The sequence below is a fragment of the Mycteria americana genome, chromosome 12, assembly GCF_035582795.1.
Source record: "Mycteria americana isolate JAX WOST 10 ecotype Jacksonville Zoo and Gardens chromosome 12, USCA_MyAme_1.0, whole genome shotgun sequence".
Classification (NCBI taxonomy): domain Eukaryota; kingdom Metazoa; phylum Chordata; class Aves; order Ciconiiformes; family Ciconiidae; genus Mycteria; species Mycteria americana.
This window is the reverse complement of record NC_134376.1, coordinates 19008552-19034989: the sequence shown is the minus strand read 5'-3', so window position 1 is coordinate 19034989 and position 26438 is coordinate 19008552. Positions and strand designations below refer to the sequence as shown.

At 47.6% G+C, this 26438-nt stretch overlaps 2 protein-coding genes across 2 annotated transcripts; one reads left to right on the top strand and one right to left on the bottom strand.

The window, feature by feature from the left end:
- The first annotated feature begins 1829 nt into the window (after positions 1-1829).
- On the top strand, positions 1830-15996 carry CCNF (cyclin F). Its single transcript, XM_075515554.1, has 17 exons — positions 1830-1948; positions 5321-5475; positions 5912-6018; positions 6946-7013; positions 7807-8000; positions 8356-8409; positions 8952-9056; positions 9627-9704; positions 10114-10265; positions 10918-11082; positions 11729-11852; positions 12188-12368; positions 12819-12906; positions 13476-13575; positions 13877-14007; positions 14194-14363; positions 14917-15996. The coding sequence occupies exons 1-17, from the start codon at positions 1936-1938 to the stop codon at positions 15378-15380; spliced, it is 2349 nt and encodes a 782-aa protein (XP_075371669.1). The 5' UTR covers positions 1830-1935; the 3' UTR covers positions 15381-15996.
- Positions 15997-16136: 140 nt separating this feature from the next.
- Positions 16137-26026, bottom strand: VRK3 (VRK serine/threonine kinase 3). The gene is made up of 12 exons (XM_075515555.1): positions 25902-26026; positions 25469-25809; positions 24004-24056; positions 22043-22109; positions 21210-21294; positions 20613-20715; positions 20165-20257; positions 19834-19966; positions 18937-19057; positions 18573-18631; positions 17964-18112; positions 16137-16191 (listed from the first exon to the last, which is right to left on the bottom strand). Exons 1-11 carry the CDS (start codon positions 25994-25996, stop codon positions 17964-17966), a joined length of 1299 nt encoding a protein of 432 aa, XP_075371670.1. The 5' UTR covers positions 25997-26026; the 3' UTR covers positions 16137-16191.
- Between the last annotated feature and the right edge of the window lie 412 nt (positions 26027-26438).

The following is a 26438-nucleotide window of genomic DNA, read 5'->3' as shown; positions in this document are numbered from 1 at the left end:
ACTCAAGGAGCATCTCCTGCTGGTATTTTAGCTCTCCGTGGGGAGCTGATTATTCATGTTTTGTTTGCTGGTTCAACTTATTTTTAGTTGACAGAAACAGCTGTGAGGGGGAGAAGAAATAAGGAACAAAAGCCAACAGCATGATTAACTTTTTAACTCAAAGCACTTCTCAATTAAAAGAAGCTAAATATTCCCTGTGCTCCTCGTACCGCTTTTCCACTTCAGCAGCTGCTGTGCTCCCCAGGAATATTTTACGCAGTTTTACAGATGGAGGAGGAGGTGGATCTGCACCGGAGAAAGCCTGTCCACAGCAGCTCGTCCCCCGTGGTCACTGCACAGGACTATGGGGCAACGTGAGGGGCTGCCAGTCCCAGCACGGCCAGCGTTGTGGTGTCAGCTCAGAGAAGCCATCTAGCCGCCCGAGCTCAGCCTCCCCAACCATAAAATGAGACCACTGGTGAGATTTCAAAGCTATCCCAACCCCTTGCAAGGGTGTAGGCGCAGAGAAGCATCCAGAAGCTCATGTTCTACTGATGAAAAATGCTTGTGAAATCTAGGGTTGTCCTTAAATAAAACTCGTACACACGCTACCAGGAAGAAACCTCAACTGCACTGGGATTGACGATGTTTATTCAAGGTACATCATGTTGGGAAAGTTTCCAGCCACCACAAATCGTGACACGGTCAGTTTATGTCCCACAAAACAACACCTCCTCTTCGTGCTGCTCTTTTCTAAAAGACTCACAAGTTTTCAGGTGAGCTAAAGCAATAACTAATTTTCCCTGCATCGCTTTGTTTGTCTGCCTGCCTTTCCAATACACCTCTTTATCGCTCTCTGCTCTTTGCATTCTGGGGACCAGGGCTTTCCTCTGAATCCTTGACTCAGGTCTGAACTTTGACTCCTAATTGTCTTCCTAATTCCCCCTCACCCTCACACAAGGCCGTGAAGGGGCAGGAGCAGGGCTCTGTGGAGGTAAAGGGTGATGCCAGAGTTCAGGACGTCAGAAACGGTCTCTGGGCAGCCCCACTCCTTCCTCCAGCACACACGCCCTCCCTGCCGCTCTTGCTCCAGCACTGACACCCTTACGCCCCAGCTACTCAGGGTGGAAATAAATCAGGTGGAAATTAGACACAAGCGTTCCCTCAGCAGTTTGTCTGGTGTAGCTCCCTTGGCTGGGCAAGCCTCGGCACCAGAGCGGGTGGCTGTGGGCGAGTGGCACCACGGTGACAGGGAAGGCTGCTGCCGGCTGGGGCCTAGCGCGGAGATGGGAATCACGGCCCACGGGGGAGCCCGGGCCACCGCTGTGCCCTGGCCGGAGGCTGCGGGCTCCAACCTCCGTGCTGGCCCCCTGGGTGACCCAGCCGGCGGGAACATGGCCGCGGCCCTGAGGGGAACGGGCCAGCAACCGGCGCCGGCTGTCATGGCAACATCCCCCATGGGCCGGGGGGGGTGGGAGGGGGGGTCATTGCCCCGCACGCATGCGCCGCAGTCGCCCTGTCCGCGAGACGCTCGAACCGCCAACTGCCCCAATTCGAATTCGCATCCTCGACGCCCAATCACGGCCCGCGGGGCGGGGTGGGCACCGCCTCTCGCCGGCCTTCTGGCCAATCACGAAGTCTGCTGTGTTTAAAAAAAAAGTGCGCGCGGCTGGTAGGCGTCGCTCGGAAGAGCGGGGCCTATCGCGGGCGGGAGGACTTCCGGCCGCCCGGGGAGACGCCTCGGGGGCGTGACCTGGGCGGAGCTCGCCCCCTGCGCCTTCCCTGACCCTCACTGAGCCGCGAGGGGGCGTGGCTGAGGGCGGGGGCGTGTCTTCCGCGGGAAGCCCCGCCTCCCCGCCGGCGCTTCGGTCCCGCCCCCTCGCGGCGCCCCTCACTCGGAGCCGGTCTGGGCGCGGCGGCCGGCGGTGTGCGCTCGGTCCCCGGGGACGCGCCGCGATGAAGGCGGGCGGTGAGTGCGGGCCGGGCCGCGGGGTCCGGGGGCGCCGCTTCGTCCCTCTTCCTCCCTGCCCCGCAGCTCTGAGGGGCTCGGCCGCGGGCTCTCCCCCCGCCCCGCGCCGGGCCCCTCCTGAGGGGGCTCTGAGGGCGGCGGGGGCGGGAGGGCAGCGCCCCGGGGAGCGGGTCCTGCCCGGGCACCGCCGCGGCTCCCGCCAGCGCCTGAGGGGCCGCGGGGGACGGCAACGGCTGCGGGGGCCGGCGGCGGCGGCGGCTCGGTGGCGGGGCCCTGGCGGCCGCGCGCCGAAATTCAAACGGCGGCGGCGCGGCTGGGGGCGGCGCGGGGCGGGCGGGGGCCCGGGCTCGGCCTGGGGGGCCGGTCAGTCGGCGCTGCGGCTTCCCAGGCTTCCCGCTTCAGAAACGGCTGCGCCTGCGGGAGCGGCCCGCGGAGCGCCGCCTGCCCCCCCCCGGGGTGCCGGGGCCCCGGTGCCGGACCTGAGGCCGCTCTTTTCCCTCTCTTTCGCTGGAGGATCCGCGGCTGTAGTTGGCGGGTGTGTCTGAGCACTCCTGCTAACTTCGAAGCCAGGTGTTAAGAAATGCGGATTGCGCGTGGAATAACATGTAAGGTGTCTTTGAATTTGTCGGGCGCCAATTGATATGTGGGAAACCCCATTCAAACATAAAACCCGGTTTTTACTCTTAAGGGTGACTGAGCGGTGGCACAGGTTGCCCAGAGCCAAGTCTCCATCCTCGGAGACTTTCAAACCCGACTGGCTGTGGTCCTGCGCAGCCTGCTGTAGCTGACCCTGCTTGGGCAGGGTGGTCGGGCTGGGTGATCTCCAGAGGTCTCCTCCAGCCTAAACCACTCTGATTTTGTGAAACAAAAAATTGAAAATTTCCCTGTCTGACTTCCTGTCTTTTGAAATGGAATTTTCTCTTCCCTGAGTTGCTTAAGTGCCCCGTGCTCCCGAGTCATTCGGATGTTCATACAGGTTTAATTGGCATACCAGTGTAGAAGTCCATTTCTTTTTTATGGCAATAATACTGCTGAAGTTTGCCCAGAGAGGGGAAAAGGATGCAAAGGATAGCAGTATTCTGCCCTGCACACGTCAAAAAGTTTTTATTTTCATGGGAATAGCTTTTTAATCAAAGACAGGTAACAGGTAGGTACATGCTACTGGTGAGACATTCGATGCTACTTTGTATCAGGCTGGTAGTTCATTTCATTAAACCTGAAGTGCTAAGGAAGTCAGTAGTATATATGAGCAGAAAAACCTGATTAGCACAGTGGTAGCCATGGCTCATGGACCTCTTAGGAATCTGCAGGCTCCTCTTAAGGATCCTGCTGAAAACCCAGGTAACCTTCTCTTTGCGAACTGAAAAACCTGTATTTAGTAATTGAGTCTGATGCAGCAACTTTGCTTTGAACAAATTGTCTGTAAACTTTGCACGGGCTATGCAGTCTCTAAGTCTGGACACTTCCCAGTTCTGTGGGCTGACGTGCTCAGAGAGAGATGAGAGTACAACTGGCCAGTCCATACATTTATTCCATTCGCTGCATCTGCAGCTGGAAAGAGCTGTTGCTCTTCTCTTCTCAAAGAGAAATGCAATGCGTTGCTTCTCCGGTCTCTCACTGAAGTTCTGTGTGAAGAACTGGAGATTAGTATGAGATCACTAGGCTTTCCATATGTTAGCTTATAACCAGGAGATGTTAAACACCTAAAGTAGAAGAACAGGCAAAAGGGGAAAAAAATTAATGGAGAAAAATATTTGCCTAATTAGAATTCTCTATCCTCACCCTGACTTTTCAGCCACTTCCTACCTTCATGGTAAAAAAAGAACTTGGGAGCTGCATCACTCTCTCAGCTTATGCCTTTGACCCTATAATCTAGTGAGACTACATAGGTCTGACTTGGTTTACTTCATAGATAATATGGTGTGGTTTGGTACAGGTATTATACTACTACTTTGACTTTACTGTTTTCATTTATGTCAAAAAATATTCAAACTAATAATGAACTAGTGAAAATGGGGTAAGCAATGCTAGTACGTGCATGTTGCACAGTATTGGGCTCTCTAGTGGAGTCTGTGTCTTTTATTAAACTTTGTTAGAAAAAAGTCAATAAATAAATTTCCTAAGTATAATCTCTTTGTATAAGACTTAAACCAGATTTGAGAAATACAACCAAGAAATCTTCTGTAATAAAGACAAAGGCTCTTACATGGTCCTTTAATTTGTGGGACTCAAGCTTTCACTTCAGAATTTCTTTTTTAAGCCCTCATGTCTGCAAAGAAAATGTTCAGGCTTTTTCTTGCTCAGAAACGGGCCTCTATTGTTGGTATGGTCTGCTCCTGAGCGCTAGGAGAGGCTGACATGGAAATGAGCAGTGTTGGCATCTCCACTGTTGCATGGCAAGGCTCTGAAAGGTACAGCACAAACCGGGATTGATTCGGGTCCTCCTACCCAAGCACCGCTCAGTGAGGGTGATCCTTTGCTACCACTTGCAGGCTGGAGGTGGGGAATGTGCTGCTTTTTTTTTTTTTTCTCTCCTGGCACCTTTCACTGATTTGAATTTCTGCGGCTTGTTAGTCAGACTGCTGTGGGTGTTGGGGCTCCTGAGCGCAAATGGGGACCAGGCTCTTAGCAGCAGCCCAAACACTGCACTATCCCCAGGAGATGGTAAAGGGACTGGCCTTCTACCATGGAGTATGAGTCTCTACCAGCAAGCAGTGCTCATGTGCTCTTCTTGGTTAGATCGTTTTTCTCTGTTGGCAAATGCAGTGAGGGTAAACCTTGTCTTAACGAGGAACAGAAGATGTAGGCGATGCCTTAGTCTACGAATGCTACAAGGTGCTGAAACTTGAAAAAAAGGCTTCCTGGTTCTTGGGAATCTTCCATGAGCACCCATGGCAGCAACTGGCTGCTTAGAAAGATGGGCTTTTGGCTTGAGCTGGTTTGGTGGGTCTTAACTTCCTAATCTCTCTGGTCACATTTCAAGGACTGCTATCAATTGAGAAGGAAAGGTTGGGAAGTGGGGGAGGTAAATGAGGTTGTAGTAGTGACAGTTTAACTAAACACAGTCAAATGATGGAGTTAGGGCATGGAGGGGTTCTCGATGAAGAGGAGTTGAGCATGAGCCATCCCTTCTGAGCCTCTTAGCTTAACTGACTAAATCGAACAAGTCACTTACTACTTAGTGGCTTCATCTTATAGCGTTACCTGACACATGCTAAATCTCTCTATGGTTAATATGTTTTAAGAAGTGTTCTATGCTGCAGTAAATAGGTACTCAAGTAAAGACATGTTTATGCATTTGTACACTCTAGTGCCTTATTTCCTCATACTGTTCCATCACTAACTGAGGTGTCCCATGTTTTTGTTTTCTAGTGATTCACTGTAGATGTTCCAGGTGTTTTTCTTTCCCTTCAAAACGAAGGATAAGAAAACGGCCCCGAGTCCTGACGTTGTTAAGTCTGCCTGAGGATGTTCTCTTTCATGTTCTGAAAGGCCTTCCTGCTGAGGACATCCTCTCGGTCAGAGCTGTGAGTCTGCTACTGCTTCCCTTCTGTCATGTGCCGTGGCTTATCTCTGCCATTAGGAGCCAGGACTGCACATGGAAAAAGGCTGGCTTCTTGTGTCAGAGTAAACCTGAAGAAAACCAAAGAATATATGCAGTAATTAATTAGATTTTTGCTATCCCAGTAGCAGTTTTATGTCTCAGTACTCAAGCTTAAGATTAGCAGTAGTATTTGAGTGCTCTGTGTAAATTTCCTGTGGGAATTGTCCTGCTAGATCACCATGGCTGAACATATTGGTCTGGTTTGGCATCTCTTGCCTTAATGATGATTAGGCAGGTAACAAGTTATTATTAACTTGTGATTAATTAGTTACCTGTCTAAAATTAGATTGCAAAGAACTATTTTTCTGTTGGTCCCTTTATTTTAGTAATAATTATTATTTTACGCTCCCCCCTTGCAGGTGCACTCGCATCTTAAATACCTTGTGGATAATCATGCTAGCGTTTGGGCATGTGCAAGTTTCCAAGAAATATGGCCTTCTCCAAACAATCTGAAGATGTTTGAAAGGTAAGCTTTAAGAATCAAATTTGTCTGGCATTGTAGAAGAGGATGTTTGAAGGTAGATACACAATTCTAACCAGTCCTCACTGTAAATGGGGGATCTGACTTTCCCTTTTTGTAGAAGTCTTTGCTTAGGGTGATGAAGAATTGTTGACTTCATGTCTAAGCTGCAGCTTATAACTGCTGTCTCTAACTGGAGCAGGGCCCACTGAACATACCAAAGTTATTTCTCTTTAAGGGCATTAATATTTCATATGGGAACATGGCATATCAACTAAAATCTGTTACTGGTGCTTCCTTATGAATGTGCAAGTGAAATCAGAGGTTCAAGAGCATAACTATATTTCTGAGTTGGTTTGGTCACTTCTTGTACAAACCAGTGTATTGAAAAATAGGTAAATTTCAGTATTAAAACGAGTGAAGTTTGAAACGGATAATGATAAATCTGCTTAAAAAGGATGGAGAACATCTTTTTATCCATCTGATTTGAAGGGGATCCGTCAGTTTAAATGTCATGATAATTGTTTTGCTTCTGACTATTGCTTCTTTGATGCATGTATTATCTTCTTTCTGAAGACGACTACTATGTGCACATCAGTTTGGAAGGGAGGAGCACAAGGGCTCGATGCGTGTCCTTGAGGGTACAAGTACCAAAACGTGTTATTGCATTCTGGCGTTGGGGATGTTGCAGGGGAATGGGAAACAGTTCCTATGAATTGTCAAATTATCCCGGACGTTGGCATACAAAAGGGTTGCAGCAAGAAAAGCCTCAGCATAACTTATGTTTAACTTCTGTAGTAAAAGCACATATGCTTATGGTTGGTGATCACCAAATTCACAGCCTGGCCTCCACTGAAGTAACTTGTTTGAGGATGTGGGCCTGGAAGCACCTACTGATTTCAATCGCAAGTATCTTCTCTGTTTCCCATTCAGGGCTGCTGAAAGGGGTAACTTTGAAGCTGCTGTGAAGCTGGGGATAGCGTACCTGTACAATGAAGGCTGTAAGTGTGGAAGCTTGTACTCGGGTCTTTTGTGAAGATGGCATGACAGAAGGAAATGTAGATGAACTAAAGGCTTGCTTATAGATACAGATCAGGCTAATTATCTCATCATAAAGTTGGCACTTTTACTGGTTGCTTACGAAGCTGTTTCTCCTGTATCTCAAACACTGATGCTTTTGTACCCAGGTTCTAGAGCAGTGAAGTGCAGAGCCAGCTTGCTGCCTTCAGTGTGTGGTTAGGTCTCTCACTATCACGCCACTTCAGTTTTACCTTTCAGCGCAGCTTAAGCACTGGCCACTAAACTGCTAGGTGTTAAATTATAGTATAGTGCACAGCTCTTTTAGAAAAGAAGTCAATGCATAGTTTATGAATTTATGTTTAGAAGTTATCCTTTGTAAACTTCTGATCAAACTTGGCTACTTACCTAGTCTGATAAATGTAACAAAAGGGACTGACAACTGACGGCAGGAGCCCCCTTGCAGAGGGTCCTGGAAAGGTGGGTGACTTGTGCACCAATTTGTTTGTACACTGACAGGAATTAACATTGCTTTGAGTGTTGGTGTTTGCAGAACACTTCCCTCCCCCCCCCCCCGTAGGGTTATATATTCCTAAAGACTGATTGTAGTAAGATTTTTCTTCTTTTGCCATCTCCATGATTTTTAAAGCTCTAACGGGAAGACACTGTTCAGTCTTTTCCTGATTGTATCCTATTGTCTGTCTTGGCCTGGCTAAGTGCCAAGCATGCATTGTGAATAAACTCTAAATGATTTCTGGCTTTTTTTTTTTTGTTCAGTGTCTATCTCTGATGAGGGTCGTGCAGAAGTGAATGGATTAAAGGCATCTCACTTCTTCAGTCTGGCGGAGCGTTTGAATGTGTGCGCAGCCCCATTTATCTGGCTCTTTATCCGTCCTCCCTGGTCCTTGAGTGGAAGCTGTTGTAAAGCTGTGGTCTATGAGAGTCTCAAAGCAGAGTGTCAGTTGGAGAAAGTAAGATTTCTTTCTGCCCTTGACTTTAGCATAGGCTAGTAGCTGCATCTAGTTCTTTTGGGAAAACATTCTTGTTTCCCCAAGGAGTTCCTATGCTCTTGTTGCTTAAATGACTGTGGATTAATCATTTTAATGAATTTATTGCCAAACTACACTTGGTATATCATGAGTGCTGGAGGCCTGTACTGTCTTTTCTGAGAGATTCGGTATTGTCTGCAAGATAACAAAACATTGAGAAAAGCAAGGGGGAGAAATGATTGAAAGGCAAACAAAATTGCAGTCTGGAATTACTAGTGAAAATTGCTACTGTTCTTTGTTTATCTTTAACAATGCTTTATCTTAATGCTTTCTTCAGGCTCAAAAAGGATCTATTCTCCACTGCTTGGCTAAGGTATTGAGTCTTTTTGAGGTGAGCAGTGTTTCTGATTTGATATGTTTGGGTACTTTTTTTGGTGATACTAATCCTGTTTACCTTGATTAAAAAAAAATAAAATTAATCAGCCAAATGCTCTTATATTCCTCAAGTGGCCTAGGAATTTCTGTTCTCATGAGTTTAATTTACTGGTTGTTTAAAGGAACATTATCAACTTAGTTAATTTCACTGTTTGTAAAATTCAATAAATTTTGGCTTGATCATGGGCTTGCAGTGTGTGCAGATCTCAAAGGAAGCCTTCCAGTCATGATGCATATCCAAAAAAAAAAAAAAAAGCCTTCAGTGGCAAGCAAGCCAAAAAGCTTTTGTCTAGCTGAGGAAAACCACTAACTGCTTCCTGAGGCTGGACCTTGAAATGGGCAGCACTGAGTGGAAGTGGGAGCACCCCTCACAGCCTGAAGGGGACTCGCAACTGGTTGATTCTACTCTGTAGCCTTCAGTACTGTAGCTTCTGAAGTATTGAGATCTGGCACCAGTTGGCTGGACAGCAAAAATACCATCATGCCTTTTGTTCTTAGGATGAAGAAAAAAGAAGAGAATCCCTTGAAATGTTTGAAGAATCTTCAAAGCAGGGTTGTTTAAACAGCTCCTACCTCCTTTGGGAAAGTAACAGAAAGGCTGCTGTAAGTAGTAGGGTTTTTGTCTCAAAACAACTTTTTCACCATAACTTTTGGACCTCTGTTATGTGCAATGAACATACACAGAAAGAAATTGCTGTTCCTCAGAGCTTACCTTCCTCATAAACAAGGAGAGCGCTAAGAAGTCTCTCAAATGAGCTTTGGTGTCTGCCTTGGTGTTTAATGTAAATGAGTCTACAAGCAGTTGTAGCTGAGGTGCAAGCAGAAGTGCCTTTATACTAACTCTGCTAAAGGCATAGGCACTGCTGGCTAGTGATCATATGGCTCACTTGGGAACAGGAGGGGGGAGACTGCCTGCATTGTCATTAATAAATCTGCCAAAGCTCTCATGTTGGAATCCCAACTGACCTGTCTTATTTCCTGTGAGACCTTGGGCAAGAACTGAAGAAAGTTTCTTAAAAACAACGTTGTCGTCATGACGAGAAACAGACTGGTTGCTGAAATAATAGATGTACCCACAGGCAATGGTTTTTCTCTGGATATTAGTATTACACTCCTTCTGTTCATTGTGTAAAGGTAATGGTTTTTGAAATCTGTTTACATTCCCCTCTGTAGATGTCAGATCCTGGCAGGTACCTCCAAAGTCTCAGGAAGCTACGGGACTACGCAGCAAAGGGCTGCTGGGAAGCACAGGTAAGATTGGCTTTTCCCAGGAAAACTGTTTTCATTCAGTCTTTCCTATGGTGTCAGTGTAGGCTTAGACTCCTCTCTTTAGAAGCCGGGTCAAAATTGTTGAATAATATCTATATATGCCTGCGTGTATTTACTCTGCAGATCACCCTCTTTTGGAAAATACTGCATGCCTGTGGTACAAGCCAAGTAAGGATGCATCTTTTGATGGACTTAAAAGCCTACCCCCAAATAATGTGTGTGTCCAACATTTAAGCCCAACTAAGAACTACCGATTCTGTTACCTTTCAAGTAGTTTGTCATGTTCACTCTCTGTTTTCAGCAGGAAAATTACAGGACCATCCTGTGCTGTTTTACTTTGCTTTTGGTAAATAAATAAATAATACTTTATTTTGTGTTCTCTCTACTACAGATAGCTTTAGCCAAAGCTTGTGGGAATGGAAACCAACTAGGATTAGAAGCAAAATCTTCCAGTGAAATGGTGTCTCAAATATTTCAAGCTTCCCTTCCTATCAGCAAGCAAAGTATCTTCACTGTGCAGAAAGGAATGAATGAAACAATGAGGTAAAAACTTGTATCTGGGAGTCAGGCCACATAGCAGAAACCAATGCCTATTTCCCTCTACATCTGTAGAGGGAAACAAATCTAGAATGAGGTCTGTTGGAAGATGGCATCTTTTGCTTTACTCTTCTGTGATGTGTTATGTACAATCAGAGAAACGTGACATCTTGCAAAGAGGAAGCATTAGAGCCCTTATTTCAAGCCCCGATGAAGAACTGAAATGAGGAGTGAGGTTTTCTCTGGGCTATAAGGTCTTGTATCTGTCAAGACTAACAAGCTCTTCAAGAACTAGAGGCACTGTTTGACTTGTCGGAGGTATAGTTACTCTCCAGTTATCTTAGGTAGCCTTTAGCCTCCTAACTGATATGCCCTACCCCTTTTCCTTGTGCAAGTGCCTATTAATTACAGGTTAGCATCTAATTCCATTTCACAGACAACTTAAGATGACCATTGACCCTTCAGAGGATAACAGACCTCTGGTTGCAAATCCTTATCTCAGTGCAATGTGTCATTCTTCTGAAAATTCTTTTGGTTTAATTTCTTGGTTGGAACTTTTGAGCGGAGAAGGGACTCACTAACTAGGCGTGGGGAGGGCATTCAGCACAGGTTTGGATGGCTTCTAACTGCGCAGATTGTGTCTCTCTTTCCTGTCTAGGTACATCCTGATTGATTGGCTGGTAGAAGTGGCTACCATGAAAGACTTTTCTAGCCTATGCCTTCACATGACAGTGGGATGTGTGGATCGTTATTTGAAGCTGAGACCTGTACCTCGGGCTCAACTACAACTCTTGGGAATAGCCTGCATGGTCATTTGCACACGGTAGGGGTTCTGACTGGTGAACAGAGGTTGTTATTGTGATCATTCAAATTAATTTCTGCAGCTCAAGCTTTTTTCCCCTTGCTGCTAATAATACTAGAAAAAAATCTTTGGCTTCTCTCTACATTGACTGCTGCTTGAACTCAAACACTCACAATCCCTGCAAAGGAGACACAAAATGTTATTTCTTGAACCTGTTTTTGAATATGAAAAAACTCCACAGTGGTGGACTGGTCTAAATGCATTCCATCAGCAATTGAAGTCTTCCGTGCCATATTAGCATGAGTAACCCTGTAAGGAACAACTGCAGCGGTGGTGTTACCTAGTTCAGTCTGTTATGCTCCAATGAACAGCTTGGTGTGGTGGAAAATTATTCTTCTGTGTTAGTTCCCTTAATATCTTGCGTCTTACCCTAAGAGAGGCTCATAAATGAGGAATTAGGAATGTTCTAGTAGGTGGTTCCAGCTTAAAGGTGAAATAAATGAAGAGCTGCTGTTCTTTCTTTCCTGGTCTGTACCTGGGAAAGTACCTCATAAAGTTAACTCTTTGGTCATCTTGGGTGCATTTATCTGCCACAAAAACAGTAGTGCACAGGTGCAGACATTCCCTTTCTTCTGGGGTTAACCGTTAATAATATTTAATATTACAGTTTCATCAGCAAAGAGATCTTGACAATACGGGAAGCTGTGTGGCTAACAGACAACACATACAAATATGAAGACTTGGTCAGAATGATGGGTGAGATCATTTCTGCCCTAGAAGGAAAAATAAGGGTGAGTTTGGAAAGTGGATGGAATATTTCACCCCTTGGGCTGCTACTGAAGCCAGGCTATTGTAATTAGCACTTCTCCTTACCTAAGATGTTGGGGTTTTATGTGAATGTTCTCAATCAGCTGTGGAGACCATGCACATTTCGGAGCATGCAGATACAAAACCCTCTGCCTTTTCTGTAGAGATAAAAACTTAAGTTGTAAGAGGCCATTTATTCACTCACCGGAGAATGTTTCAATGTCAGTGTAGTAGTTTAAAAAAACCCAGCATCTCCTGGAAACAACCGTTCTTGGTGCTCATCTTGTATTGCCAACTTCTGTTCTCCTTTATGCACTAGATACCTACCATCGTGGACTACAAAGAAGTACTGTCAAATGTAGTCTCACTGGAGAGAAGAACTCTTCACCTTTACAGCTTCATTTGTGAACTGTCGCTCTTAAACACAAGCCTTTGTGTGTATTCCCCAGCCCGGCTGGCTGCTGCAGCACTGCTGCTGGCTAAGATACTACACAGGCAAGGTAAGGGACGGCCTCTTCAGTGGAGCTGCAGCAGGGTATGTCAGTCTGCCTTGTCCTTTTAGGGAGATCTGTTGGGGTTTTTTTTGGTGTTACTTTGTCTTTGGGCAAGATGTCCCAATCACTTGGGGGAGAGGGGGATACAGAAGGGGGACAGGTATAAGACTTCATTATGAAGGGTTGAGTTCAGTCTATTTTACCTCTTAATAGCTATGATGAACAAGAGTATTAGCATCAGACTATGCAAGCTTTGTGTTTAAATGAGACTGAAGATTTCTGTACTTAAGTATAACTTCAGTTTGACAGGTACACCTATCCTTGAAGCTAGTTGTGAACTTGAACGAACTATCTGCAGGCATAAGCTCGTAGAGATCATGATCTTTATTCCATTAAAAAATCTGATTACAGAACTACCGAGCTTCATGAAATGGTAATATGTATTCTCTTCTCCAGCACACCCTTGGACCAGCCAGCTGTCTGAGTGCACCGGTTTCTCTCTTGAAGACCTGTTGCCCTGTGTGCTGAGCCTCCACCAAAAGTGGTAATAGTTTTGGAGCTCTTCTGGGAGGGCACATGAGTACTTGGATTCCAGCTCTTGCAGACATGCTGCATCTATACAGCCAGCCCTTCCCAGTGAAGGATGTGGCTTTGGGAAGCTGCCTAGCTCCCCCCACCACAAGGCACTAAGGCCTAGGGGCCAGTTCAGGGACAGCTATTCTGTTTCTCACAACTGGTAGTGGCCCTGGGTTACAGAAAATGTGATGCTCCTCAGGGCTTAACAGGTTTCAGCTTGCCAAACAGCACTACTTTCAGAAGACTGCAATGGGCTCACTGGTGAGCTTCAGAAGAAGTTCCAGTAGCAAAAGTAGCTCATTTTTTAAAGAGTACAAGGCAAATATCTTGTTTACCTCAAGGAACAGAAAAGAAATTAGATGCTCATATGCTTAGAAACCAAGTGTCCTGGCTAGCTGCTTAGCAGCTCTGCTGAAACAGCAACTTCCTTAGCACAGAGCTGAGATGGACAAAGGGAAAGTACTTAAATTGGCAGGTTTTATTAACATTGTTTCATGTAATCCATTCTAAGATTGGGGCTTTAATCTTTCTTTCCAGTTTCCATGATGATGTCCCAAAGGATTATAGGCAGGTGTCCTTAACTGCAGTGAAACAACGATTTGAAGATGAGCGTTATGAAGAAATAGGCAAAGAAAAGGTGGGTTAGCTCTTTGTCTTCATTTGCTGATGTCTGACACCAAGACCAAAGCTACCATATGGCAGGATGTAGTAAACTTCAAGTAATGGGAAGTGGGTTCTAACTTTAGATATTCTCTCCTCCAAAAGTCTAAAGTTGTAGTTTTAAACTTGATCTGCGGGGACTATAATGGCTCTGTTTGAGTACATGTGGGAAGAACTTAATGAGATAGATTTCTCCTAGAAAATAAATAGCTTCCTTCTGGCTATTTATTCCTTCTAAGAATCTCATGGTCTAATTCTTACTGGCTCTTTTTTTTTAGATGATGAGTTACAGCCAGCTCTGTTCCTTGTTGGGTGTGAAACAGGAGGACCCGGAGCCCAGTCCCTTGCACACGAATGTGGTGGAAATTCAGACTTTCCTTAGCTCTCCCTCTGGAAAGAGAACTAAAAGGCTAGTATAACTCATCACTGTATATGTCTCTGAAGATTAGCATGAGCCTTTCCTCCTCTCTGGTATCCTGAGGTTTCATTCTTAAATACGATCAATTTTTCTGTAATTACCTTGACATACCTATTAAGAGAGCCAGAAAAGAAGACTTGGCTTTTAATGTGCGACTTCTGGATTTTCTTGCTACAGGAGGAGGGAAGACAGCATTCAGGATGACAGAGGCAGCTTTGTGACTACACCCACAGCAGAGCTATCCACCCAGGAAGAAAGTCTTCTAGATAACTTCCTAGACTGGAGTTTAGATTCCTGCTCTGGTTATGAAGGTGATCAGGAAAGTGAAGGCGAGAGAGATGGAGATGGTGAGGGTTTTATTCTCCTTATAAAAAGCAGACAAGAGAATTAAAACTGTCTTTTCATCTTTGCTTAAAACTTTCTCAGGCAACAGAAGCCTGAACTTTCAGCTGAAGACCAGTTGGAAAAACTCTACCCCTTCCCAGTGGTTATAATTGTTAAACTATTTTAGAGGTATATACCTGTTCTCTTTCTCTATACTGCTTCAGAATATGATGAAGGGTTTTGTAGCTGCTTAGCATTTCAGAGTAAGACTGTTTTCAGATGCTGCTGATAGTGGATGAAATGTGATGAGTGGCCCACTGTATTAGAAACTCTATATTATCTGTTTGTTTTGCTGACACTAGGACTGGCTGTTCATTTTCTAAACAGCTTTTAGTTTGAGGGGGGAAAAGTTACTGTTTTAAATGAGGGTGAGCTTAGTGCTCTACCCTCCCCTCCATGTGTAAGTAGACGTAAGGTTTATGCTCTTGCTTGTGTTTTTCCTGCTTGATTCTGTGCTGAATGCCTGCTTGGTGTTGCCCAAATCAAAACTAACCTTTTTCTTTTATCATCCTGCAGTGACGGGTCCCAGTGGGATCTTGGACGTGACGGTGGTCTATATGGATCCTGCGGAGCACTGCTGTCAGGACTCCAGTGATGAAGACAACTTAGCTGTAGAGTGGGCTGGGCACGCAGCACCACTGAGGGAGGCTAAGCTGCTGGATGATACTCGCAGCCTCTCAGCATATCTCACCCCAAGAAATCCTAACCTGGAAGGGAGCTCGGGCTACTCTTCCGTCAACAGTGCCAGTCCTACATCTTCGGTAGAAGGCAGCCTTGGAGTACCTCTCAAACCTACCTCAGCACTGTCTCTTGGCAGTGCCATGAACAAGGAGCCATGCCTGCCTCATTACTTGGAATCATGTTTACAGTCAGTTTGTGCTAGGCCTAGTGATGGCAAGTGTGACAGAAGGCAAGTCAAGCGAAAAAATGTGGCAGAACACAGTGAAGAAAGAGTGAACTTGGGCTTCTTAAGCCTCTGATTTCTTCATGCTCTTTACTTTTCTAGGGTTCCTGGAAACTATTTCTGTTGTAGTCATACAGGGATGATAGTGAATAATTGTCAATACCTCCAAAAAGAGCCCTTCCCCTCAACTTTGCCTATGCCTATCTTGTAATTCTGTAGTTCACTTCTGGGCCATTTCTTTCCTTGATAGCTGCCTTTTTAAAGTATTCCCTATTGTCTGATCCTCTGCAAATTAAGATTCTTCTCCACATATGAAACCTTATAGCTCATTTTTATCATACCTCACCAGTTACTCCTTGGTGATAGGAAAGAACTTGTCATGTCCCTTGCCTTGCTGTGAGGCCTGGCACTACAAAAGAAAGGAATTAATTTTGGTTCTCAAGTTACTGGATGTAACACTATGCTTGAATTCTTCCACTTGAAAGACCTTTTGAGGTTGTGCTGCCTTTTCCTTCTAGCCAGGTACCATCTCACTCAGCTGGTGCTTCCCTCTTCTATGTATATACCATTTGCTGCACTGATACAAGGTTTTTATGGATACAATCAAGAGGTAAATGAAGGCTCACTGCAGGTCTGAGCTTCTTTTTTACCTACCTCTCAGATGGTTTTAAACCCCATTTGCCTCAGGCTCTAGTTGCCATGTTTTCCTTGCCTGAAAAATCTTCTTTCTGTGCCTTAAAGCTTCACTGTCCAGTACTACAGTAATGTGATCTCTGTGCACTGTTAGTCTCTGCTGGAACAGCGTGGTTGAACTGCCACCTCCAGCCAGTGGCTCAATCTCATTTCCTGTTTCGCACAGTCTTCCTTGCTATTTCCATTAACGTGTCCTGAAGTAAAGCACAAATCACTTGAACACTAGAAACAGGCAGCAACGCAGTAAGGGCAGTCAGTTGGTCATACTGAAAGCCCTAATTTAAGCCTTGCTACTGGCTCCTAATCTGTAAGGGCAGCATACGCTTTTCTTATCAAAAATTAAATCTGTGCTGCTTCAGTAACAATCTGAAGAAACCACTTACACTGACCTCAGCCTAGCAAGCCTGGTTAAAGCTCTTTCAGCCTCTGAATGTTAGGAAAACAGCCTTCTCTCTACAAACAGGTAGTGAGCATTGAAATACCAAGGTACAAGACTTCCAGGAGATGTCACTGAATTTAACACTGGAACGGGACTCCATGACTCTTCATTTGTTTAGAAGTTATGTGGCAGATGGCAACAGTTCAGATACACACATAGTATAGTGACTTTTTTATAAAACTTTTTTTAATATAGATGGCTCCCTGTCTTACTTCAATGACTGGTATTCCACTCACCTACTTCCCTGACCTGGGGCTTGGAGAACTGATGGGATGTCTGAGGAAGTCTGAGCCAAGTTCTTATGATTAAGTTGTAGATGGGACTGCCTGTAGGCTATTTACATTAACATGAGCAGCTGGGAGAACACCCTGCATAACAAGTAGCATAGGGCTCAAACCACCATCACAACTCTACAGCAGCCCCAGAAAGGCCTTGAACATGCCAAATAACCAACTAACAGCAGTCTTGGGTGCTTGTCCACAGAGTTTATTACAAAACTATGTACTGCCACTGTAGTTAAAAAAAAAAAAGTCCCTGATTTAGCTTCTCTGTGCCAGGCTTCACCCTTCTGGTGGCTACACTGCAGTTCTCCAGCTACTGCTTACAATGACTGGCCATGCAGGAGTGTCTTCACCTTAACTTGTTACAGCAGCAGCTCAAAATTCAGCATTAGGTCGCATTAAAATTGGAAGAAAACACTTATAAAAAACATCTCAGTTCTAAAACAGGTAGGTAAAAGTTAAATATCTGCAGGAAAGGCTGCACACTGCAGAAAGCTTTGCACTCTTTTTCCTGTGCAAGTTTTCTTGATCTGAAAGAAAAGGCACAAAATAGGAACATTAATCAGTTCAGTTCCTTCCCAGGAAGAGTAAATTAGGTGATGAGCTAGCTCCATCTTCCTAGGGCTTGCTGCTTAATCCAGTGGCCTTGGCTGATGCAGCCCTGGACTAAAACCAGACCTGTCTCTGTATCAACCCTCAATCTTTGAGGTGCCTCATGGATCAAACAGAGCACCTAGACCTAAAGAGCTACCACAGGCCTGAGGCAACGGAACCAAAACTACAAGCTACTTTCTGAAACGGAAAACCAAATATACAGCCCAGAGCCTCAGTTCTTTTAAATAAATGAAAAAAGGACCAGACTGCATCAGTCTGCATTTTTTCTTGGCACCTCCACACTCCTGCAGACTGTTCAGCCTTTGCTTTATTAACCCTTGTCTTCCTCCACAGACAAGTATTTCCAGAAAAAATTGAGGAAATGTATGCTGTAACAGAGGCTAAGCCTGGCTTTGTGTAGCACTGGACTGATCTCTTAATAGGGAATACTGAAGGGCCAATACTCCCTCCACATGTCAGGAGGAGCCCTAGGTCTTGCCAGGAGAGATTTCACAGACCAGCCTGCTCTGTTCTCACCTCCTGACTGCAGCACCCCACGAGCAGGTCAGCGGCACTGTGCTGCTCCTGTGCTCCCAGCAGTACAGGGGGACAAACGCTTTGTGCTGCTGCAGTCTAAACTACTAGCACTTACTTAGGGCACCATTTTGATATCCACCGAGTCATAAGCTGAAGCTTTCATCTTTTCCAGTTGCTTCTTGAAGAGCTGCCGCAGGACCTTATAGTCAGGCTTCTCCTCATACTCTAGTGCCATTACTTGCTGCAGGTAGCTCTGTACGGCATCTGCAAAGCAAGGAACATCACTGTATGGAGCAGCACAGCAAGCCCAATTGTTCTTACAAAGCTGCCAAATGGCCTTCTCAGACTGCTCTCCCTGTAGACAGTTCACCCACCTACCTTGGCCAGCTGCAGAGCGAGGAAAACAAAACCAAAGACTAATATGAAGCTCAAAGACAGGATGGGGAAATGACCTCTAGCCCTAAATGTTGCATTTTAAAGCCACACTTGCCTCTTCAGCAAGGCTCATGAATACTGATAATGGGTAGCAGCCCTCCTTGTTTTGCTGTAAAGAAAACAAGGGATTTGTTCACAGGAGGAGCCTGTCAACCAGTCCATGCAATGCTTGGTCACTGTTGCCAGTGGAAGCCATCCTGGACTAGCACCCCAGCACAGAGAAGGTTCCAGCTTCAGGTAGTGAATCCTCCTTCCCCAAGTCCCACTGTCACAGAGAGGAAGCCCATACCTGGAATGGATCTCTGCCTGAAGCACAGTTGGAGAAGGCATTTCACATCCCTTTTGTACCTGGAATAATCAGTGCAGAGTGCTGTCAGATGAGAAGCAATGGAGCAGGCACCTGAACAGCCTGTCTTTGGCAACAGGGACACAAAAAAAAAAAAAAAAAAAAGAGGCTGAATTCAGATGGCCACGTTCTGAATGGAGCAGAAATTAGGGTTCATCAAACACCCTTTGGCCAGGCTCAGCCTTTATAGTAGGATCTACCCACATCCCAATAGTGTACTATGACCAAGTGATTTCTCTTCAGTCACAAAACCTCCCTCACTGTTTTCTGCTGAGTATTTCCCAAAAGAGTAGATGATTTCTCCTACTTTTCCTTCTTTTCCATCACAGTTTCTACTTTGTCCAGCTCATCAGACCAGGGCAAGAAGCCACAGAGCCATTTCAGAAGACAGTAGCCCAGAGATTCCAAGTCACTCCGGCGAGATGGTCCTGATGGGAAGAAAGAGATATTCACATGTGAAAAAAACAAGAGTTTGGGAGCCCTCTCAGAAGAGGCCCAGGCTAGCCCCTCTCCTCCAAAGGCAAGTAAGGACTCCAGCAGTCACTGCACAAGCTTGGAATTCTCTACTTGAGGTGCCCTTCTGTAAAATAGGCAGCCTCATGAAAGGGCACAAGTCTACAGAGCAGAAGTAAGGAAATGCAAGAGCTTCATTAATATGTGCTCTAGGATATCAATACTTCTGGGAGCCTGCTAACTCACAGTTGAGGAATCACCTCCCAGCCTCTGGAGGAAGATTTGCCCAGTCTGAACAATGGGAGAGAACAGTCACATCCCAACCAAGAGAGGAACTGGCTAATTTAAATGCCTTTCCAGCTCTCACTGCTTCAAGGTCAGAGCAGAGCCTGCTGCAAATCTGTTTTGGGCAGGGATCCAATCTGGCTTGAAACAGATCCCTGCTAAGCCAGCACAAAGCAGCCCTGTTTTCTATTTCTCACACGCCTGCAGTAGCCAAGGCTCCAGATGGAGCAGGAACATCCCTGCACCTCTTGCTGCAGTCACTGAGTGACCTGGCAAGTCCCAACACAGCAGCCCAGAGAGAGGCAAGAGTAAACAGCCCAAATAGGAACTTGGCTCCAGATGCACTTGAATGCCTGGAAAGCTGCAATAACAGAAATGCCAGCAGGGAGCCCTAGCTCCAGAGAGCACTGCCACAGTAACAGCTCTAGCTGAGCTTTGCTGGCTTGTGTCAGAAACCGAGACTCACCTGCTCCCTTGTGGCTGTCCAGGCTGATAAATTCTATTGTGCCTTCATGAGGGGTCCTGCTGCCTTCACGCTGAGCCACGTGCTTCCCTCCTGGGCAGTAACGGAAGGCAAAGCAATAGCTTGCTAGGGTCACCTAGAAGACATCAAGAAGTACACATCCAAGTGTGTGTGAGGTGTGAATTCTGCTTACAGTGTAGCCAGCAATCCTGCACCACAGCACCTGCTTGAGCACTGCTACCCTGCCCAGCAGCAGGAACCTGGTGTTGCTCTATCCCATTTCACAAGCCCACCTTCACTGCCATTTCCTCGCAGCACTGCTCCCGCTCCCTACCTGTGTGAGGTCTGCTGGGTTCAAATAGATGTTCTCAGCTGTGATGTCCCCATGCACATACTCATTTTCATGAATGTACTCCAGGCAGTCTAGCTAGGAATAAAAAGAAGAGGCAAGCATATCAGAACCACACAGACTCCTTCAGCACCCTGGCTATCACTGAGCTGGACCCTCCCCAGCTCCTCGCAGCTGTGTGGAGGAGCACAAAAAGCACCATGTCTCACAGCCTCTAATTTTCAAGTGTCAGGTTTCTCCCATTCTTACCCCAAATTCCTTCAAGGTGACATATTGCTCAAAAGATGCTACTCAAGTTTACAACAGGCTTGAGAGATGCTATTCAGAGACCCCAGCCAACCCCTTGGATCAGCTTTAAAACACCTTTGAAAGATCCGGAAGTTATAGGTCTTTTCTGAAAAAGTCTTTTAGAAAGTATTGGTTCTCTACATACCAGCCGGACTACAATCTGAAAAGCTGCCTTCTCCCTCAGTAGGTATAAGCCGTCATTCAGGATGGACTGAAGAGTTCGCCCTAAGTCAGAGAACACCAAAAACCTACAAGAGACAAGGGCTTAGAACACAGCAGTACCTACCTGATTTGGAAACCCTGCAACAGATGCTCGTCAAGTGATCCACCTGGATTAGACCCCCCTTTGACTCCAAGTTGACCTGGGCAAACATTTCCTCAACTTTTGAGAACAGAAAACTTCTTGAGAAAGAGAGATGTGCTGATCATGTGTTGCAGATATACAGCCTGAGTCTCCCCTTTATGTTAAGCTTAAAAGGCAGGAATAAGGTACCCCTTGGCCTGAGGGGCAGAAGCAGCAAAAGCAATGACTTCACCAGCAACACAGGGACTGAAGGAAACAGGATAATGAGAGAGGCAAACCATGTGTTAATAAATGGGACAGGAGCAGTGCATAAGGTTAAGAGCCCAGGGGACAACAAGAAAAGGAATAGCAGACAGCAAGGAGAGAAAAGGGCAAGCCCAAGAAGATGGCAGCTGTGGACAAAAGAGCTCAGCTGTGCCCTTTGCAGAGTCACCTCACCTGTAGCTATCTGCATGCAGTCCAAAGCCAATGCAATTGGGGATTCCCAGCAACGGCACAGAGTGCCACTTCTTCCACTTCTCCACTAGAAGGGGAGAGAAGAGGACAGGGTGTGGCAGACGCTGCTAAGGACCTCGGTCAGGGATGCCCTTTCTCCGAAGGCCTGCTCTGCCCTGGGCAGCCTCTCTCATACTGATTCTGTCCCAGAAATGCCAGCCTGATGTGCTGGGGTATTGGCATGTCAATGCACACAGCACTGCAGAGCAAGAATAAGACAGAAAGGATGCTGGGAATACCAGAGCAAGCTAAGGCATGTGGTTGCTATAGGGCTAGATAAAAGAAGAGGGCAGAGAGAGAGGGATGGAGAAGCAGATTTTTACAGTCCTCCCAGAAGTGCAAGTTTGACAGGAATTCCTCCATCACCCCTGCTCAAAAACCTGCCCACGTTTTCTGGTCAGCTTTGCTCTTGCCCAGGTTTTTGGGTCAACGGAGTAAATACCAGACAGCAGCTGACAGAAACAACCATGGAAGGGGCACAGGAGAGAGAGCCAAGGCAGGTCAGGCTGCAGGACTGAACAGCCACCAGTGAGATCCAGACAAAGCATGGGTAGAGCAAGAAAGCTTCAAAATGCCAATACTGCAGTGTCCTAAGGCACACAGAGACTCCTGGGAGAGCCGGCTCTTGGCCAAACTTCTCAGCACTCTGGCACCAACCAAGCAGTGAATTAGTTTATTCTAGCCTGGCCTTCTGAGAGACTCGCATAACTGATGAGAGAGGGATGCCAGTTTTCCTAACAAGCAGCCTAGTCCTTGCCCTTCCAAGAAGCACCAACCTGTGCCTGCCTTTGCAGCTCGCTGGAAGAAGTTCTGTTCATTGTAGATCTTGCCATCTTTGACATCCTAAAGGGAACAGGAAGGAGGAGCATTACTTCAGCCACACACACCCTGCTAGAAAGCGAAACTTGGGCAAGAGTGCTACAAGACCTTCACTACTCATTTTAAAGAAAGCAACACCCCCCCAAAAAAACCAAATACCAGATCAGCAACAGAGCTGAGAACAGAGCTCAGGTCTTTTGGTTCACTATTTAATGCTGTGCCTAACCACCACATAAACTCTGAGCATCAGCACAGAACAAGGGAGTGGCTGTCTCACATTGGACATTTCAAGCACTACCACTTAGAAGTGTCTGTGGGTTAAAAGCATCTAGACAATGCAGACCATCTGGCAACCTAGAGCGAGCTCTAGTCCCAAAGCTGTTATTTTAGAAGGAGCCAGAGGTGACCTTCTTATCCACAACACAGATGAGGTTATTTCTGCAAACAGGCAAGTCCCAACAAAGACCTATAACATTTTATTCTAGCTGTCAGAAAGTGAAACAAGTAAGAAAGTCTGTATTTGTGACATTCAGGCGTCTGGGTAGTGTGCTGACATCTTACAATCCGTCTTTTTAAATCAGCAAGCATTACTGCCCTTTTACTACCACTGTTATTGAGTGACCTGAAATGCATATAGTTTACAGTCAATACGTATGTGTTCACCTACGCACACATATGTGTGTGTGTATATGTATGTTCAGCATACTGCAAGCTAATTTAGGAAAGATGCTATTATGCATGGGAGGAGGCAGCAGTTTTATATTCTGGCTGGTTTGATACCAAAGGCCCTACCCACAATTGGCCAAGATAGCTGGAGGATCAGCAGGCTCCAGACAACACAAACTACCATGTTCCAGAGGATACTTTATTGTGCGCCTTGCCTGGTGAGCCAATCTGAGCCATCAAACCCAGGAGCCAAAATGCTCTCTTGTGCCGTATCATACTCTACAGTCCTCTGGAACCACAAGGGCTGGGCTGGGCCGTCAGACTACGGAGCAAAACACTAAAAGATGCCAAAGGTGCAAAACAGAGGAGCTGGGAGTGTTGCGTACAGAAGTGATTACAGTTTCCCACCTACTGGTTCTAGTTTTGGGGCACTTAACTGTCTTTTCTCATTAACACTGTATTCTTTCTCCATCCTCTTAAATGGCTCTCCTCTGACAAAAGGGAGAGGAATTTTTCAAGAGTGGGCACCACCAGGTCCCCCACAGAGCCATAGTCAGCACTGGTCTCCCCACAGACAAGCAACCCCCAAGAGCCACAGCAGACAAGAAAGCAGTCTTTCTGCTCTGGTTTGAGAGTTACTGAAAATCAATCAACTGAATTTCCATTGCCCAACAGCTGTTACTGGAAATAGCACGTTTCTGGAGAACCCAAGTTATTGGCAAGTGCCTAGAAAGCTGGCTCAGAACTCCAGCTATAATTACTGTTTGATTTAAAGATGTGCTCTGGCCTTACAGAGTCTCTCAGTGCGGTTCATCACACTACCTCGGCACAGCCACCAAATTCTAACCTCTCCAGTCTCCCCAGACTTCAGCAGGGTATGCGCACACTTGTCATACAGGAAAAAAGCAGGTCTGGCATTAATGAATCAAGATCTCTACCTTACACCACCAAATTCCGTTTTGGAGATCACAGAGCTTGGTGGATCAAAGAGGCAACCTTTTGGGATGAAGGCTTTTCCTTTTTTTCATCCTTATACCTGTTTTTCTTCACACCTTTAGTGGAAGAGCCAACTTCTACTGAAATCCAAGCATGACACTCTCAGGAAGTTAACTCCACCTCCTAAGCCAGAAGGGGCCTCTGTGACTGCTTTCTCTGAATTCCTCGGACACTCTTAGCCATACAGGCCAAATGGGCTGGGCCCTGGACACGGCACACTATGCACTATTCCTTACCCAAACAGATCAAAACTCACAAGTTTGAGGGAGTATCTTTGCTTTTGAGGACAGGTTCCAGATGCTGACTGTGCTGTGGAAGGATGGAACAGATGTGGTTACAGGAACACGGAAAAGAGGTACTTGCAGTGTCAGCTGCATCATTAAACACAGCCTGCGCAGCTGGCTTTTACTTATCCTCTGCTTCTTTCACTTGGTCTTTGCAAAAGCATCCTCTGTGACAGCATCTTCCCAGATTACTACAAAATAATTCTTACCTTGCTCCAGAAGCACAGCACCCCTGACATGCTTCGAGTGCAGTTCTGCTTAAGTCACAGAAGCATCTAGGCATGGCTACAGTAGTGGGGTGCTTTGAAGGTGGTATGTAAAGAACAAATCATTAGTAGAATCTTAAAGACACCCGCAAATTAATTTGCTGAGCATTCCCTCTAGCTCACTTCGTAGTTTGTCAAATCTGTAAGAGATGCCAAAGTCCCTTCTGCTCTGCATGGATGTTAGAGTTATATGTGGCCTCCCCCCTCCAAAAAGATTTGCACCCATTACTTGGCCTTGAGGTAGTTCCTCTTCTCCTGCTCTTAGACTGAGTGCTATACACAGGTTATCTGCTGCTCCTCATCCAAGAGGTGTTTCTAAGAAAGCACCCTCCACTGTAACAACAACATTTATTTTCTCTTTTTCTAACATCACATCTTTTTAAAGACCTAGGTGGATGCCCAGACTTTGTTATACAACAGCGTAAGTAATTAAAAAGAAACTAAAGCCAAGTAACAGGCAAAGCTTACTAATGGATAGAACTGCTCCTGAACAGTATTTCCAAGTTAACAATGGAGAATAAGATCAAAGCCCTTCCTTTGGAAGTTTACAACTAGACTGGAGAGAAAATATCAGCAGTCACTGAACAGCTGAGAAGCAGCCCAGATGATTTAGCTGCTTTCTTTTGCCCCTCCAAAACAGGCTGAGAATCCTGAACTAACATTTAGTCAGTCCTGACACCACCTGCAACACAGGAACTCCTGTACGGTGCCGGCAGCATTTCGGTTTTGAACCTAAAAACCAGAAGGAGGAAGTATGGCCCTGCCGATGTGCATTTTCCCAAGTAATAGAGCAGCCCAGCCTCCGCTCGATCTTAGGCGAGTGCTAACACCCGCGTTGGGCTGCCCAGCGTGGGAATGCCAGACCCCGCGGGCCAGCCGGTCCCCGTCACCCCAGAGGACACCCGCAGGGGCATCACCTCCCCACCGCGCCGTCTGTTCACGGTGGGTTCTGGCGGTTTAGGGGCTTCCCGACAGCCGCCACCGAACACCGACAGCAGCTGCGGGCCGCTGCGAGGTGTCCAGCCTAACAGCCGGGGACACGCGGGGCCTGCAGCGGGGCCTGCTCCTGCCCGCCCTGACCCCCGCCCCTGCCCGCCTCTCTCCTCCCCGCGGCTCCCGGGAAGGCCGGGCCCGCTCCCGGGACCCCCGCCCGCCCCGGACCCCACAGCACCTTCGTACATCAGCCCGCAGCCGCCCTGCTCCAGGAGCCGGACCAGCCTCCACTGCCTGCCGCCCTGGTCTGTCAGGACCGTCTCCGCCGGCAGCGGCACCGCCGGCCCGGGCCGCGCCTTGCGGGGCGAGCGGGAGCTGGGCCTCGCTGCGACGGAGGGACGGGCTGGGGAAGCCCGCGGGGAGGCCGCGGGGCTCCGGGCCTGCTGCCGCGGCGGGGCCGACGCCGTCTGCTCCGTCTCCTCCTCCCGCAGCGGCGAGGGCAGCCTCCCGCCGCAGGCCGGGCAGAAGCGGAAGGTGGGCTCCACGCCGCGCCCGCACTCCGGGCAGAACCGGATCACCCTGCGGGCACAGCCGTCAGCAGCAGTCAGCGCCCGCCCGCGCCGCGCCCCACCGGGCGGGCCGCCCCGCTCGCCCCCCGCCACCGCCACCACCTCGAGGAGGCGCAGGCCGCCTCGGGCCCCGGCTGCTCCCGCGCCGCTCCCGCCGGCCCCCGCCGCCCGCGGCCCCGCCGCCCGCGGCCGAACATCGCCCCGCCGGCGGCCGCCCCGGCACCTGCCGCCCGCCGCGCGTGCGCCGGCTCCCGCTCACGCATGCGCATGCGCGCCAGCCACCCGCCTCCTCCACAGGCGCGGCGGCGCATGCGCGCGGGCTCGTCCCCCGCGGCTCGCTGCCCCCGCCCGCAGGGGCGCCGCGGAGCCGGCAGGGGAGCGGCCGGCGGGCGCCCCGGGCCCCGGGCGGGCCTCGGCCCAGCGGCCTGGGCATGCGCGGCCCTTGGGCAGCCTGGGCCTGCCCGGGGGAAGGAGCCGCCCCGCGGGCCGGCGGCCGCCTCGGGGCTCTCCTCAGGGCTCCCTCGGGCGGGAGCAGGAGCAAGAGCAAGAGCAAGAGCAGGAGCAGGAGCAGGAGCAGGAGCAGGAGGTGTCCCCAGCGCTTCCCTCCGCCGTCCCGCGCTTAACGTTTGTTGCTTAAGA